General features: G+C 36.9%; 1 protein-coding gene across 2 annotated transcripts in view; it reads right to left on the bottom strand.

Moving 5' to 3' along the window:
* hcfc2 (host cell factor C2) overlaps positions 1-15727 on the bottom strand; it is a 59379-nt gene extending 43652 nt beyond the window's left edge. Inside the window, exons 1-5 of one of the 2 annotated variants that reach the window (XM_028817563.2) lie at positions 15279-15727; positions 14149-14297; positions 12361-12521; positions 11908-12116; positions 1489-1573 (exon numbers count right to left, since the gene is read on the bottom strand). In XM_028817563.2, the coding sequence (XP_028673396.1) occupies positions 1489-1573; positions 11908-12116; positions 12361-12521; positions 14149-14297; positions 15279-15438 (764 nt within the window). In that variant the 5' untranslated portion in view covers positions 15439-15727. Of the gene's footprint in view, positions 1-1488; positions 1574-11907; positions 12117-12360; positions 12577-14148; positions 14298-15278 lie in introns of those variants that run through there. The other variant, XM_028817572.2, reaches the window with a different exon arrangement.
* Positions 15728-18163: the final 2436 nt, after the last annotated feature.

Below are 18163 nucleotides of genomic sequence, written 5' to 3'. Positions count from 1 at the left end.
TCATACACTGATCATTTCAGTATTATCTATTATTTATTATATTACATATCTTACACATCAATATTGCTGCTACTTCTTTGTCCTGTCTTTGCACAATGTCTTGTCTTGTTTGTGTTTTAATTTTTTAATTTAAATTTTAGTTCTATTTTTAATTTATTATTTGCACGTCATGTTGTTACACTGTGGACCCTGAGCTTCGCAATTTCGTCTATCTGTATACTTGTATATGGTTGAGATGACAATAAAGTTCACTTTGACTTTGACAAGCATGAGATTAAAAAAAATTCTCAGCCATCACTACAGACTACATGCAGTAAGCAACATTTAAAAATATCTTTAGGGTGTACTTTTTCTTTAAATATGTCAAATCCATTAACATCACTAATAAGCAACAGTTAATGTTCTATAAATAGAGCGACCCAGAGCTAGTACAATATTAGAATTTTACAAACACATTTTTGAAGATGCAAAATGTTGTCTTTATATTGCACACCTCTTCTATATATTTTTTTAAGAATTTCACTAGCTCAGAATTTAACTTTTTTTCTTTACATTCTGAAATATAAGAAGCATATCCCTTACCAAAGCATAAATTGTAGAGTGGATGGGTCAATTGAAAGTGACAGTAAAATAGAACTTTGTCACCTAGAGAATGGTAAAAGAAACTTATTGTAGACTACCACCGACAAGAATCTTTTTCTAAACCATCAACATAAAAATATTTTGCAAATGTAATGCATTTTAGGCCATTTTAAAAATAAACCTTCGACAGGAAACAATATTAATTATTCAAATCCAAGCAACAGACCTCAAATGGTGTAAAATATGGAGACAGAACCCCTCTACTAAAATACAATTTGTCAAGTGAGAAATAAAATGCATTTCTTGGAGAGGTTTGTGTACAATTTGTGTCCATATATTGGACTCTTTTTAGTAAGGGTGTTTTTTTAAAAATATTGGAAATAGCTTAGGGTGAAGGGCTAGTTTCAGCTTTATTCCCCCTTACAAGGTGGTAACGTATTATTTGTACTTGATTGTGTCAAATATAATGCAAGAGAGAGATATTTAAATATTTACCCATATGAAAGATTTGGTGGAAAGTTTGCTGTTTTTCGCATCAGCTAGAATATTTGAAGAGAGATTAAAGTATGTGACAGAATATATATGAACATTAAAAATGAAGATACAACATCAGAAAACTCTATTACTTTAAAATTGATCTTCCATATTTGACAAGCTACTGTGATGTCTAAATCAAAGCACAAGTTACAACAAATTATAAAGGCTCATATAACACAGTATATAAATTTAAAGAATGCAAAAACTAATGCATGTTTAGCTATTGTCGGCAAAGTTACGTTCTGGCTTTTATATAAGTGTTCAAAAATGTGAAAGTGGTGGCAATCAGACTAGAGAACTGCATTAAACTCTTTTTGTCATAATCAAATGGTCAGTGACTCTGAAAAAAAATGTAGCAGTTTCACTTACTTATTTCCAATTATGTTAGACGAGTGGAGACTCCTGGGGAGGGGTATGGGTCCTTTTGCTTCAGGCACTGTCCAGGTCATTGTGTCTTAAAAGATAAAACGCCCTTAGTTATACTACATTACATTTAACCCATTCTTGAATGTCAACTATTTCAAATTAAAATTAAACAGACTTTTTGGAATAATACTTTTTTGTTTCCAAAACATTTCCTCCCTATAATGTGAGGCGTTCAACGGGTCTGTATCGAAGGAGTGACATAACAAAGGAGTGACATGAATACCGTATTAAAGGAGTGACATTTTATTGGAGTGACATAACGATGGAGTGACAAATTATGATTAAAATTTTATTTAAAAAAAAAAAAAAAAAATTATAAAAATTATTAAAATTAACACAACTGAAAGTACGCTCGCCAAAACAATCATTGTCGTCTCACCACTTGGATGGTGGTCACTCCTTTGAAATTTATATCTGAGGTTTCACTCCTTTGTTATGTCACTCCTTTGAATAGGACCGCGTTCAACATGTGGCTTATCATAGCGAACATCACATTTTTAGTAGTAAAATACCAACAGCCAGTGTGCACAAAAAAAATAAAAGTATAAGCATTATTTCTGTAGGTCAATATCTAATGGAATTAACGATTACTTAACACATCATATGCACAAAAATCAGATCCTCCAAAGTCGTCAAATCATGTTTAAGAATGCCTAAACCATGTATTGTAAACCTGTTGAAAAATCATATATTATATACAGTATATATAATTTCTATAAAATATAAGCATATCTATCTATGTATCTCTCTCTCTCTCTCTTATATATATATATATATATATATATATATATATATATATATATATATATATATATAAAATCATCATCAGTTGTGTTTACCCAGATTTCAACATTAAACACTTTACCCCCTTTATTTTCATTTACACCATATAAGAGAAATGTATATGAGCCTAAAAGTGGCTTTTATGCACTGTTGCCAGTCATTGCCTATTATGATATTGTGCTTGACATCATCTACACAGCAACATTTGCTCCTCATCATACTCAAAGTGCTCAAGCATGCACTTTGTTTTACTGTGTAAACCATATACAGTACTGTGAAAAAATGCTGTAAACAAATAATGCTTTCAGAAATATAAATAATGATTGTTTATTGTTATCAATTTACAAAATGCAAAGTGAGCGAACAAAAGAAAAATCTAAATCAAATCAATATTTGGTGTTACTACCTTTTGCCTTCAAACTAGCATCAATTCTTATAGGTACACTTGCACAAAGCCAGGGATTTTGTAGGATTATAGTCAGGTATATGATAAACCAATTATACCAAACAGGTGCTAATGATTATCAATATCACATGTAGGTTGAAACACAGTCATTAACTGAAACAGAAACAGCTGTGTAGGAGGCTTAAAACTGGGTGAGGAACAGCCAAACTCTGCTACCAAGGTGAGGTTGTGGGAGACAGTTTCATGTCATGGCAAGATTGAGCACAGCAACAAGACACAAGGTAGTTATACTGCATCAGCAAGGTCTCTCCCAGACAAAGATTTCAAAGCAGACTGGGGTTTCAAGATGTGCTGTTCAAGCTCTTTTGAAGAAGCACAAAGAAATGGGCAATGTTGAGGATCATAGACGCAGTGGTCGGCCAAGGAAACTTAGAGCAGCAGATGAAAGACACATCAAGCTTATTACCCTTCGAAATCAGAAGATGTCCAGCAGTGCCATCAGCTCAGAATTGGCAGAAACCAGTGGGACCCAAGTACACCCATCTACTGTCTGGAGAAGTCTGGCCAGAAGTGGTCTTCATTGAAGAGTTGCAGCCAAAAAGCCATACCTCCGACATGGAAACAAGGCCAAGCAACTCAAGTATGCACGAAAACATAGGAACTAAGGTTCAGAAAAATTGCAGCAGGTGCTCTGGACTGATGAGTCAAAATTTGAAATATTTGGCTGTAGCAGAAGGCAGTTTGTTCGTCAAAGGGCTGGAGAGCGGTACAATAATGAGTGTCTGCAGGTAACAGTGAAGCATGGTGGAGGTTTCTTGAATGTTTGGGGCTGCATTTCTTCAAATGGAGTTGGAGATTTGGTCAGGATTAATGGTGTTCTCAATGCTGAGAAATACAGGCAGATACTTACAGTATCCATCATGCAATACCATCAGGGAGGCGTATGATTGGCCCCAAATTTATTCTGCAGCAGGGCAACAACCCCAAACATACAGCCAAAGTCATTAAGAACTATCTTCAGTGTAAAGAAGAACAAGAAGTCCTGGAAGTGATGGTATGGCCCCCCTAGAGCCCTGATCTCAACATCATCGAGTGTGTCTGGGATTACATGAAGAGACAGAAGGATGTGAGTAAGCCTACATCCACAGAAGATCTGTGGTTAGTTCTCCAAGATGTTTGGAACAACCTACCAGCCGAGTTCCTTCAAAAACTGTGTGCAAGTGTACCTAGAAGAATTGATGCTGTTTTGAAGGCAAAGGGTGGTCACACTAAATATTGATTTGATTTAGATTTCTCTTTTGTTCATTCACTGCATTTTGTTGATTAATGAAAATAAATGATTAACACTTCCATTTATGAAAGCATTCTTTGTTTACAGCATTTTTTCACACCTGCCTAAAACTTTTGCACAGTACTGTATATGACCCAACAACCAGTGTAAACACTTTCTGAAGTAAACAAAATACAGGTGGAATTTTCTTTTAAAAAAATAAAGAGCAAATTACAGAATGGAAGTAAGCCACAACTATTGCTCATGGAGATGCCATTTTTCAAAATGTGACTGAAACAGACCAAAAGAAGACAGTGCATTTCAATGAGTAACAGTAATTACAAGCTTTAATTGTTATGGATGGTAGACATCCATTCAAACCCACCGTATAATAAGTTGCTACTAATTTATTCAGCTCTATCATTATATTTGTGGATGTCACACCTATCAATCCCTCTTATTGGAGGACTATAGGTCTGTGTGTTCCACTGGTTATATATATGTACATACTCATACACACATATATTTGCATGCACATACAAACACACATCCACATATAAATATTTGAACACACTTGCCAATAGTTGGAAAAAAAAATAACATACATACATAAAGACAGGGATAAATATATAAAAAAATACCTAACAATATAATTTACAAAGCTGAAACACCCCGATTCATAAAATGCCAAAACCAAAACAACTTTGTTTTTTTTCTAAAATTATTTTTTAAATTGTTTTTATTATTCTTCTTTTGCTGTTAGATTTTTTTCAAAAACTATGAACCAATGGTGTCCTAATTGTAAATTCTCTAAGCTTGTGATGAAACATATTGGGGTCTGTGGCAGCAGGCAGATTTTTAAATAAAAACAATGTGGCTCAGCCTCCTTGGATCCATGTGTTTTCATGCAACCCAAAGATGTTTATTGGGGGAAATTCCGGCTGACTGTGCTTGCACGTGATAGCGCAGTTGGTTCCAATGTCCTCACTGACTTTCTAAGGGTCGTAATGAGAACACTGTGCCACCTGAAGTATAAAAGAAGAGTTTGAATAAGTTTTTTTGGTTTTCAGCACTGTGGTGAGGATGTAGATAGATGGTTGGTGGCCTTACAGAGTGTAAAAAAATAACAACTGCGTTTAGCGTGTTTAAGCAATCATGGGTGATTTTGCCTGGAATTCAAATGTGCATGTTAGGCAGTGCTAAGTGTGTGTGGTTCGACTTTTTTATGATCATGTCACATTGTATGCACAGAGAATCACATTTTTTTCTCAAAAGTTGTACCAGAAAACTCAGAAGTATCCATTGTGTAACTTAATTTGACAGCTGCAGTATTCACTAACCAATGAATAAGTCAAAGCTCATCAGGCTTTCCAACAAAAAGCATAAAGTTAAAATATGTATATTAATGTAGCAAGGCACACTGCCAGTACATGTGGCTCTTTAAGGATTTAAGCTCCCTCTCATGGGTTATTTTATGATTAATTATCCTAACAAGGACTTTCCCACAGTGTCATCAGTACTAGATTGAAAACAAGCTCTGTGGATGCTTCCCTTTTATAGGGAGCAACTGCACAGGATTTTGAAGGCCATTATATTTGAATTAGAGCTGCCCAAGGACTGCTATAATTATTTCTTATTTGAGGAGTTAGCTTTAGTTCTTTGTGTTGCTGTATTTTCTTTAAAAATAACCAATGACTATATTAACTGTAGAGGTGAAGTAACAAGGACTACAACTCTGTGTTATAACTTAACACTAGAATCCCTGAAGCCTATAAAAAAAGTCATAATTCCGGGCCAGTCCCTTTTACTGTTTGTGAGGCAAGAAGTGTTTAACACAAAACTAAAACAGAATTTTCTTTCATTTATAGTAAAAATTAATATGTGAATACTGGAGTCAAAATATCAAATAAACACTCTCATAAAAGGTATAACAAAACAAATGCACCTTTATTCAAGAATTCAAGAACCAATGAAAAAAGAAATTATTCAATTTACATGTTGCTGTCAATATGGAAAAACTGAAGCCCAAATATCAATTGCATGGCTGTTGTAAAGGTAAGAACTTCTACTTCTAAATCAAGAGATTTGATTTCGGGTCTTCTCCGCATTTACCATTATGAGTAGTGAGCTGCTGTTATTATTACTATTATATAATAAAGACATACATTTGCTTTGAGTCTGTAACAGCCGGTGTAAAGTTTTCCTACTTGTAAAAGACATCACTGAAGTAATTAAGCAGACATGCAAACTGGTGAATCATGCTTCTTGGTATCTTGTTACTTGAAATTTTTTAATTCAGTTTTATTCTTGAATAAAAGCACACTTGTTTAGTTATACCTTTGTGAAATATGTTTATTTTATATTCCAGTAACCACTTGAATGAGATCAAATCTTTCTCTGCCTTTCTCATGCATGCACACACACATTCATACATAAAAATGCTATGCCATTTGAACATTGGACAAGATCAAAAAAAAAACACAATCTCTGCATTATGGTGCATTATACTGGTAATGCAGACAGTAGGGGTGGGCGGTATGACCAAAATTCTATATCACAGTATTTTTCTAAATTATCCCGGTTTCACTGTATTGGACGGTATTTTTTTCCCCATGCATGAGTGAATGTTAACCACATTTTCCACTGCAATTACTGCAGTAGACTGGCTAAGAATAACCTATTCCACTGTTATGAGAATTGTACATTGTACAAAAAATCATTTGAATGTGCACACAAGTATTAATACAGGTTTGCATGGCCCCATAAAGTGATAGTTTTCAAGGGGGTGACACTAATGAAGAGAAGGAATCACATTGCATGACAGTTGCTGTCAAAATATAGAACCTTTTTATTGAACAAATTTTGCAAAAACTTAAACTATGATTTTGACAAAATATTTTCAACCATCCAAAGAGGCATTTAGACTTAATAAAATATCCAGAGGTGCTTGTCAAAAGTTGTATTGCACTGAACATGTCTTAGAAAAGTAATAAATAATAAATATTTTTTGTGAACCAACTACTTTGTTAACGTGTCAGTGGACAGAGATGGTTAACATTAAAGTGACTTTTTCAACAACTTTACCATCAATAAACTGCATAATATTTAATCTAATAAATAATAATAAAATAAATAATAGTATTATTACTGATAGCTGCACTATTACTTCAAGACTTCAAGCCACGTGCATTACACAGTATTCACCAAATTAAAATTAAATAAAATAAAACAAGTGCAACTTTGTGATGACATCCTTACCAACTGTACCATCATTTAGGCAAACTGCATTAATATGGACCTTGCTTCAAGCTAAGCTATATACATAAATAAAATAACTGCAACTTGCATTTACTGTATAATGCTATTTGTGGTATAGCCCTATGGAAGTGCATTAGGGCCACGGTGAAGAAAAAAAAAAAAAATACAGTAAAGAGGGAAGAAAAAAAACAAACTACCGGTATATGTCAAGAATAAAGTCGACATGCTGACTTTATTCTCGACATTTCCACTTTAATTTTGACGCTTATGTCAAGATTAAAGTCGACATTTCCACTTTATTTTCATAGTTTACTTAATAATTAAAGTAGAATGTCATAAACTAAACTTCATCCTAAAATCAATGTTTAATTTACTCGATTTTCTCAAACCCCGTCATAAGTTAATGCAGCACATTAAATGCTTTGTGTTGTGTTCCCCGACCCAGTTGTTAATCACTATGCTTCTTAAACTGACTTCCTCCGCACTAAGAGGAGGCAGCAATCACCGCACAGAATCCATTCATTTCATGGTATTCCTGCTCTCTAAAAATTTAGAATGCGAAGATAAATACATGATATCATTTTCATGATGAAATCCATTAAAGCAGGTATTAAACAAGCACGGTAGTGAGGCGGTAGTGCTGCTCCCTGGCAGTAAGGGGTCCCCAGGTGTACGTTCAGTGTAGAGACCTTTATGGCAGGTGTGACAAGGCTCCAAAAAACTGGATGTATGAATGGGTATCGCACAGGTTTAACTTAAATATTGTGTAAATGTTGGGTTTGTGATCTGGTGGTCGAAGACACGAACACAGAATTCAATGCATGTTCTTCTGAGCGGACTTTCTTAATTGCACGCGTGCTATCTGCCTGACGTACCAAAACACCAGTTCCTATCCTTCCTTTTACTTTCTCCACATAACCAATCACCACACGATAAATGTCTTTGTGAAATTGAAACTAGTTATAAACTTAGCCCACGGAGTGTTCAGAACTTTAAAAATATCTTCGCTATACATGTTTAATTATGTCATCCATTCAGGGTTGCGCCCATCCCAGCAAACATTGTGTGCAAGGCAGGAGAAAATCCTGAACAAGTCGCCAGCACATCGCAGGGTGAATACGAGCAACACATACACTAGCAGGGTCAATATAGAATAACAAAATCCCACATCCTACATGACTTTGAAAGGAAACTGAAGCACGACGAGTAAACCCACCAGAAACAAATGCAAATACAAAGCAGGGAACACCCAGGACCCCTTTGCTGCGAGGCAGCAGTGTAACCTCCATGATTAATACATGCTTTAATGCATTTCATCATGAAAATGATATCAAGTATTTATCTTAGCATTCTAGATGTTCTGAGAGCAGGAATATCATGAAGTGAATGTATTCTGTGCGGCGATCGCTGCGGGTGCCTCCTCAGTACAAGAGGAAGTCAGTTTAAGAAGCACTTACTCGATTTAACATGGCTCGGGGAACACTTAACACAAAGCATTTAATGTGCTATATAACTTATGACAGGGTTTGAGAAAATCTAGTAAATTAAATATTCATTTTACGATGTTCTACTTTAATGGCAAATTACGAGAATAAAGTCAACATGTCGACTTTAATCTTGACATAAACGGCGAAAATAAAGTAGAAATGTCAAGAATAAAGTCAACATGTCGTCACACTATTACACAGTACCCAGGTACATTGCACAGTACTGAAAACAAATAAAGTACAACTTGGCTTGCAGTATTATCCAGTAGTATAGAAAAAGTATTTACACATTTGAACATAATGGTCCACATCTGACCTTTTAAAACCAAAGCATCTCCAGATAACGGACACGACTCCTTTTTTTCACCAAAAGTTATTCTGTGTCATCATGTTCAACTTTATCGTCTGCTACAGCTTCAGTTTCAGTTTCGGAATGTTCTCTGTCCATTTTCAGAGTGCAATACCTACACTACCACTACCTATTTAGCGGTGTAGCAGTGAAAAAGGTCCCCACGTGAACAGTTTCCTGCTGCGTCACGTTCCGAATGTCGTTTAGGCAATTTAAACCGATGTTGCAGTATAACAAAAATCCATATCATAACAAAAATAAAAAACGGTTTTCGGTAAGAACCGGTATACCACCCAACACTAGCAGACAGACTTCTTTTTGGGCGCATACGCTGTCAGCATGGCACTGCCAGATCTAAACACTAGCGAGGAGAACTGCACGCGTACTGAAGTGACTTTAGCTGCAGGTGGAAGTTCCCATCCCACTTTATGGTGCCAAGCAGAGTTGTGTTGCAGTGCATTAATTTATTAGCCAGTGAAAGTGACGTGCAGAAGTTGTCAGTTGTTACGGTACTGCCTTTGTCCAGAAATGACTTTATGACAACGTGGGACGACTGGGATCTCTTCTTAAATAAGGAGTAGCATTGCACATGCACATACACATCTGTTGTTTTCACACATTCTGCACAGGTGTCTTTGTTGTCAAAACGCAAATGCCACATGATAGTCTGATAGCGGTCACGGGGCATCACATCTTTGATTGCTGGTACAACAAAATACTTCTGAACAGGCATCAACCACAGCACCAACTGTGGACATCGCTGCTCTTTTGAAAAGAATGGAGATAAACAGCATCAACTCAAAGAGAGAGAGGCAAGTTCATTGTACCTGATTAACGTGACTGAGAGAAAAAAACTGAGTAAAAAAAACACAATAACTTTTACAAGTAGCAAAAATTTACAACAGGTGTTACAGACTCAAATCAAATATGTGTTTTTATTATACGATAGATATAATAGCAGCTCACCAATCAAAACGGAAAATGCGGGGAAGATCCAAGATCAAACCTACAACCTCTTGACTTAGTCGTTCTTACCTTTAAACCACGCATGCAGTTGAAAAATGGACTTTGTTTTTTACATATTGACAGCAACATATAAATAGAATAATGTCTTTTTCTTTGGTTATATTCTTGAATAAAGGCGCATTTGTTTTGTTATAGCTTTTGTGAAAGTATTTATTTGAACTTCAGTCTTCACACATTATACATTTCACATCAACATTTTATTAATTTCTATATATTAACATAAAAAAATTCTGTTTTAGTTATGTGTTCAAGATTTCTTGCCTCGTGTTTCTTGTCATCCTACATTTTGTTGTAGACACGGAACACACATTAAAATTATGTATTCCAATTAACAATATATTACTTACCCTACACAACTCCAGGTACCTCAAACCCAGATGAACAGACTTGAGCTGGGAGAACTTCAGCTGTGTCAGTGGGGGATGGGATAGCAGGCTACTGGCAGCTTGTGCCAATTGACGAGGTGCGAGGGAATTTAAGGAGGCCCAGAATTATGACTTTTTTCGTAGGCTTCTAGGTATCTAGAGTTAACAATTCTATGACAAAGTCCAAGGAATAGTATTGCATTGTTATTAATTTATAGACCATATTCACTTATACTTGGGCAAACAACTTTTAACAATTTTTATACAGTGGAACCTCGAGATACGATCACCTCTGTATACGAGAAATTCAAAATACGAGGAAAGTATGAGCGAAAAATTCAGATCTAAATGCGAGCATTGGCTCGCGTAACGAGCCACGAGCCAGGCTGTGGGTATAGCTCGCGGCTTAGCAAGGGGGCGTGGTAGCAGTTGCGAGCCGCGATCTGCGGTGTCTGCGTTTCTCACTTAAGTGCACAGGTGGGAAACTGCCCACATCCATGATTGTTCCTGTGGCTGATGGGCTGCAGCTGCCATGTCCTCCCTGCATATATAGAGAAGCGCGAGCCGGTTAAGGGGGAGAAGAAGTAAAAGAAAAGAGAGGGCAGGCAGGCAGGCAGGCAGGCAGGCAGGCAGGCAGGCAGGCAGGCAGAAAGAAAGAAAGAAAGAAAGAAAGAAAGAAAGAAAGAAAGAAAGAAAGAAAGAAAGAAAGAAAGAAAGAAAGAAAGAAAGAAAGAAAGAAAGAAAGAAAGAAAGAAAGAAAGAAAGAAAGAAGTCGGTGCGGAAGAGCGAGCGAGCGAGTGAGTGCAGGCTCGCGTGTAGCTGAACAGGCGAGCCAAACAGCTGAAGCAGGACGGTGTAGAGAAGGTCAGCTGCATTAAGAGTGTCTCTCCTGTTGCAGAGCCCGCAGGTGAGACGCTAACAGAGAAGAAGCACCGGGGATTGTCATCTGTTTTTTAAAGACTGCATCCTTTTGACGTTTTAACCTCGTGTTAAAGGATTGTTATTCTTGTGTATTTTAAACCTCCACTTCACAACTGTTTTAAGGATTATTTATTTAAAGATTTATTGAATGCTCTACTGCACTTTGGACACCTGTTTTGATTCTTTTAATAATCAGTTATATTATTTACCAGTGTTATTTATTAAAGGTAGACTACAGTATATATAATTTATCAGTGTTATTTGTTAGGAAAATTGATTTTTATGTTAATATATTTGGGGTGCGGAACAGATTAACTGGATTTCCGTTATTTTCAATGGGGAAGTTTGTTCTAGATACGAGAAATTCGCTATACAAGCTCAGTGCTGGAACGAATTAAACTCGTATCTAGAGGTTCCACTGTATAAGTGTCATATATGGAATACTATGTTAAAGGAAACACATATTTGTTTTATGTTTAAAAAAATATAAATTTTACCTAGATCCAGTTGCCATAGGTCTCCCAACCTATATCCTCGCATACCCCCAAACAAAAAAAGCTTCGGGGAATAAGATCCTTTCCTGCTGTAGATCACAACTGCATGTGATTCCCGTGCTGAAGGCATAGGTCCTTTAGTTTCTGGAATATTCCAGCCTTTCACCCCTGTCCCAGCTTGTAACTCCAGTTCATAAAAATCATTTAAGTACCTGAAAGAGGTCAGTTAAGGTATTTAAAACTTAGCAGTGCTTATTTTTATAAAGCTGTAAAAATGAAAACTGAACCTAGCGATTGTCTCATTCTCTAAAACAGGTGTCTCTGTACAAACTACTTTAATCTATGGAACCTACAGCTAAATTAGCTACTGTAGTCACTGGTCCATTACCCATAAACTTTAAGGCACAACAATGACAATTACAAGTAAAACCAAAGGTATATAATACTCACTCATACCTTGGTATATTATTGTTGGGATCTTCACTGTCATTTGCCAGCCCTCCAAACAAATAGCACTTGTTCCCAAACAAAGTGAAGCTGTGGCCCAGACGAGGACAGGGAGCTTCACCATTCCTTGGAGGTTTAGGCTTCAGCTTTTTCCATAGCCATCGACTTGCCTGAAAACAGTCAGAATCCATTGGGTGCGTTTCATGTCAAGGCTTCCATATTCCGCTAAATTGCAAGGATTACAAAATTTAACACAAAAACTAGAAAAGTGTCAAAATAAGGTATTCTGTACTAGTAACATGTTTAGACTTACAGTATTCTGAGTTCAAAATGTAACGAAGCTATATATTACATATATATATATATATATATATATATATATATATATATATATATTATATATATATATATGAAAAGCAATGGTCCTAAACAACTGTTTGTTTGTCTTGTTTTTTTTTTTAAATGGGTTTGTGCAAAAAAATCTGCATAGGAATCAGTGCATTTACAATATGTGATCTGATTTAGGTTATTAAAAAAAAATTGTAGAAAGCTGTGACACTGTAAATCATCTGAACCTAGTTCATTTTCACTCAGGATATACTTTGTGTGAACACTGATTTTTACTCAGTTTCACACTATCAACCATAAACTGGCCTAAAAACAATTATGTGAGGAGCATGTGTGGCACCTTCTAAAGGACTAGCACCTTGCACCTTTCTCTCCTAGAAAGGGTTTTAGTTCTTCAAAAGCTTAAACCATACAGCGAGGATGGGTGTAAGGATACTCAACAGGTACTGAAAAGCAATGTGTTTAAAATCTCAGAACAAATGTCAACAATTCTTAAATGGTCTATTACACAGTTTTAAAAAGCAGCAGCAGCACTGTTATTAATTTTGCTACTCCACCTGTGTTGCATGGTAAAATCATTAATGTTGTAGCATCATAGATCATGAGTTTCCTGAATACTAACACACTGCTTGCATGAGATTTGTATGTTCTCCCTGCATTTGTGCAGATTGTATATGAGCACCCTGGTTTCCCTTCTGCATTCCAAATGTATGTAGTTTATTAAGTTAACTTACAACTATAAAATATTACAATATGCATAAGCACAGATGTATGCCTTGTAATGATCTGGCTCCTCAGCCACGATTGATCTGCACTCATTTCTGTCAGCATCTGCTGTGTGCAACTGCAACCCTGTATTGGAATTACTAGCCCATGCAATGCTTAAAAATTATCCATCCATCCATCCATTTTCCAACCCGCTGAATCCAAACACAGGGTCACGGGGGTCTGCTGGAGCCAATCCCAGCCAACATAGGGCACAAGGCAGGAAACAATCCTGGGCAGGGTGCCAACCCACCACAGCTTAAAAATTATGTACTATTCAATAAGGAAAAAAATATGAAAAAGGGTAATAAACTATGGCAAATGTGTTTATCTAAAGCCAATTGGCTCAAGATATAATAGCAGCTATAAAACTACTCAAGGAATAGGTTTGCAAAACAACTGGGATTTGCAAAAACAGACACATTACACCGGGGTGTATCATTTTAACCTCATTCACCTTAAAATTTCATTAACTGGATTTAACTTTAGACTTAATCTTGCTAAAAGTTTGAAATGTGTAATAATGAAAACACATCTCAAACAATGAAGTTCAAACATGTTCAACATTCTGCTTCATGGAAACACAAATGAGCACAGAAAAGACAGAAGAAGGTATCTGGTGAAAGTAATAATCATGCAGTACAAAGTAACAAAGTAATGCAATTGTGTGCATTGTAGGCTGACCTGTAACTCATAAAGGTGGTTACTGTATTTTCCATACTCCATCATTCCACCAAATACAAGGATCCTAGTGCCTTCACACACAAATCCATGGGCAGCACAACCAGGAGGAATGTCTCCACGCACAGCTGGCAGAAACCACTGCTTTGAGACTGAAAGCAAAATGGGGAAACAGAAAAGCCCAGTCAGTCAGGTAGCAATGTTATTTATTTTTTCATTGTAAAAATACCTCTGTCATCGTTAACTGCAAGTAATCCATCCCATCCATCTTCTAAACCCACTCTATCCTGAAACCCTGCTCTTCATTTATACAGTCACTTTATACAGTCAAAGTTAAAGACCCAAATATGATCAAAACTGAAAAACGCCCCCGCTACAATGAAATTCTTGCTTACATGTGCTAATCAGCATACACCACTTCGCCACTCTTCGGGTAAATAATTATTTACTGAATATCAAAAGTTCCATTTTTATCCACCGGTTCTTCTAATTGTCAATATTATTTTTGGCCATATTGCTACCTCTGTTGAGAAGCTTTTTTGATAGAGTGCCCATTTGACAGACTGTAAATTATAAAACAGAGTCACCTATATTAACTACGCCCCTCCAAAGCGTCTTGGATCGATCTCTTCTTCGTCCGCATGCGATCATGCAGCTAAAGTGACCCCCAGAACACGACTTTCGCTCTGTGGGGCACCATGTGAGACAGAGTTGCGATCGGAACCGGTGACTTTCAGGTTTCCTAGTCATAACCGGGAAGCACACTGCATCCCCCATTTCAGTTCTTTAACTTCACCTTTTTCTGTCTGTTATAATGGGTGAGCACAGGTGGTCTTGAACATGAGGCTGCGCGCGAATGTGCATGTTTTTGACTCGCCCCACTGCAGCTGGTGCACGACCTCAAGGTAAACAATACAAAGGGTACCACGCCTCCAGTCCAGCGTTTCTCCTGGTTAAGTAGCAACGTGGGAGAAAATATCTTTATTAATCATTTTGCTGAGTGCAACAGACTTCCAAATACTTGAAGAAAACGTCTAGCATTTTGTGCACAGCCTAGGGAGAACTTTCGGAGGCGACCCCGAGTTTTTATTTTAAATATCCGATGCACCTCCCTCCCATCCTTTCACCCGTACCAGTATTGTAAACGTGAAGTTCCTCCGCGATTCCTTCATTTCCCCCGCCGAAGACAATGAGGAGCTCTCGGATAGCCACTGCTCTATGTCCGTGTCGGGAACGCGGGATCGGGCCGCTGAAGGAATGCACCTCTTTCCAAATAGGACTCGGAGAAGCCATGGTCCCGCTGTTATCCCATTCCGCCAAAGCTATCCCATACTGCCCCGTTGTGACTGTCTATGGTTTCCGCTAGAAATGGTTACCATAGTAACGGCCACTTCACGAGTTCATTGTTCTAAAAGATTCATTTGACGCCATCTTACTTGGGAAAGAACAAATGTTAACGCGGAAATGGAGAGTTGAGTTCGTGTCAATCTGCATCATTTTATAACATTAAATATAATTAGTCCAGTAATTTAAGTTATTAATACAGAACTAAATAAAACAAAAATAACGAAATATACGACAGCATTTTTACGCATACGAGCCTTATGTGCAATGAAGGCAAGACGTGGGTATCTCCTCGATGGCAAACCTGGTGCACAGTGGAGTGCGTCCTCCTTGGCAGAACTCGGTACAGGGACGGCGCCTGCTCAGTTGAGGACCTCAGAGCACCACAGAGAGTGGGAAAATTGGCACTGCCTCACAGTTTAGGGTTAATCACAGTCCTCTTTCTGTGTAGTTGCTAAGTGCTGTCTTTGGAAGGACAAAATGAAGTTCAGGTTAATTCATAAATATAGGTGATATGTTCATATATTCATATTTTAAATATTTAAATCTTATGCGTCATTTTGACCCTGCATTTACTGCATTAAGTAAGTTTATTAACGTTTATTAAGTATGTTCAGTGGTAGTAGTTTTTATTTCATTATGATTGATAGTAGTAGGAGGAGGAGGAGGAGTATTAAAATTGTTTCTCATGTTGTGTTACATATTACCATTGATACTGTTGGCTATATCAAGTAACAAAGAGAAACAGCACATTGATACAATGGACCATTATAATAATAATTATTATTATTAATGATTATAAATAAAGGCCCAATTAGTAATAAAAATAAAGGAATCAAATTGGTTGGTATATCATTAACATTAAATGCCATTGAAGCCCAAATCTATGGGTTGCCCTCCAGATTGCAGCAACTCTTCTAGTTACCAGATTGTTAAAGCCCTTTAAGACATACTTGAGGTTATCCATGGCAGAAGAACGTAGAAGCAGCTTGGCTATCATCCGCACCAGCTCAGACATTCTGTCAATATTCTGCTTTCTAGTTGTAATACATTTTCAGTTTAAATTATACTAAGGAATTTGTCAATTTGATTTTGTTTTGTAAATTTGCTTACATGGTAGATGGTTCACAATATAATTCAAATAATGAACGTCTGGTTTGAATGACCTGGGGCCTCCTGTATAATGCCTTGCATAAAATTCACGCTAAAACATGGCATACAGACAAAACTACAAATGTGTGTCTGCACAAAAAAATTCAGACGCATAAAACTGTGCATAAGCAAAGTTCTACACATTTTCCTTTTATAAATTCCCTATCAATGTGAATCTTAATGCTCATGTACAACCCTACAGCTCCACTCCTCCCAGAATTTTGCCTACTTAAATAAGCAAATCATACGTTTTTGTTTAAAGACAATGGCAAAAGCATGTGTAAAAAAGGTGAATTTCAGTAAATGAAGGTTCTGCACAGTTAAGTGGAGGCAAGGAAAAACATACTATTTGGTGGCTTTAGCAGTGGTATAAGCAACAAAAGAAATTGATGGAGTGGCATAGTGTGGCGGAGGTACTCAAAAGTTCAAGTTCAGAAAGTTGCACCGCGCCCAAAATAAAAAAGAAGTAGTCAGATATCAAAGTTGACGTGAAAAGGTGAGTTGCAGCCCACCATGTGCATGTCAGCACCACTGGAGGAGGTAGTGGAAATTCCGGGGCTCACACCGTTTAAGCAGTGAGCTGCTGCAATTATTGGCGAAACAAACACTTGTATATCTCACCACAACATTAATGAAATGCATTTCTGCATCACATATATTTTTTTTAATTAATGGAATGGAAATGCTTTCTGTTTACATAGCAAATTCATTTTCTGGATGCACCTTTATAGCAATCTGCGTGCAGTTAATTCCTCCAATTACATTTGGGAAAATGGATGTTTCTGCAAATTGCGCTTTAATGTTTGCCTGTTCAACCACAGTGTAAAGAAATCATATACAGTATATCTGGATAACAAGCAGTTAATACCTTCCCATACAGCTGGCATGGTGCGACTCAGTGATGATTGAGAAATACCCGATTGGTCAGCCAGTTCATGTTGAAAAGCTCCTGTGGCTAAAATCCTGAGGGAGGACAGAACTTGCAAAGGAGCAGGTAGAGCACAATTCTCAAAGTATGCCTTTGTAAAGCCGGCTCCAGTTCAGCACACAGCTCCAAGAGGATAGCTCTTCGAAATCTAAATCGACTTAGAAGCCAGTCATCATCCTGGGACAAGAAAACAGGATGATATCTAAATACGCACTCTCTTCTCATTCTTCCATTTCTGAAGTTTTCTAATAATAAAAGCAGCCATACTGATTGATTGATTACAATCGAGTGCTTTAAATTTGTAAATGATATGCAGTTAATTTCAGTGTATTTGATAAAGCCTGCGTCATGGATGAGAATATGAAAAAGAAAGGGGAACCACACAGAAATTGTAGCACTGTTTTGACTCTGGGTGCCACCTGTTTAAAAAACTAAGCAAAAACGTGTGAACGTTTTGGCACTGCGCCAAGTTTAGGCTTTATACATCTCTACATGAGCATGGAATCGAATGTACACAACATTTTCGTGCATACACACTATTTATGTATGAGCCCCCTGGTGGCTATTCCAGGCCTGGTTATCACCTTAAACTTA

The sequence above is a fragment of the Erpetoichthys calabaricus genome, chromosome 1 (genome assembly GCF_900747795.2).
Source record: "Erpetoichthys calabaricus chromosome 1, fErpCal1.3, whole genome shotgun sequence".
Classification (NCBI taxonomy): Eukaryota; Metazoa; Chordata; class Cladistia; order Polypteriformes; family Polypteridae; genus Erpetoichthys; species Erpetoichthys calabaricus.
The sequence above is the reverse complement of the archived record's forward strand: the minus strand, read 5'-3'. Positions and strand labels throughout refer to the sequence as shown.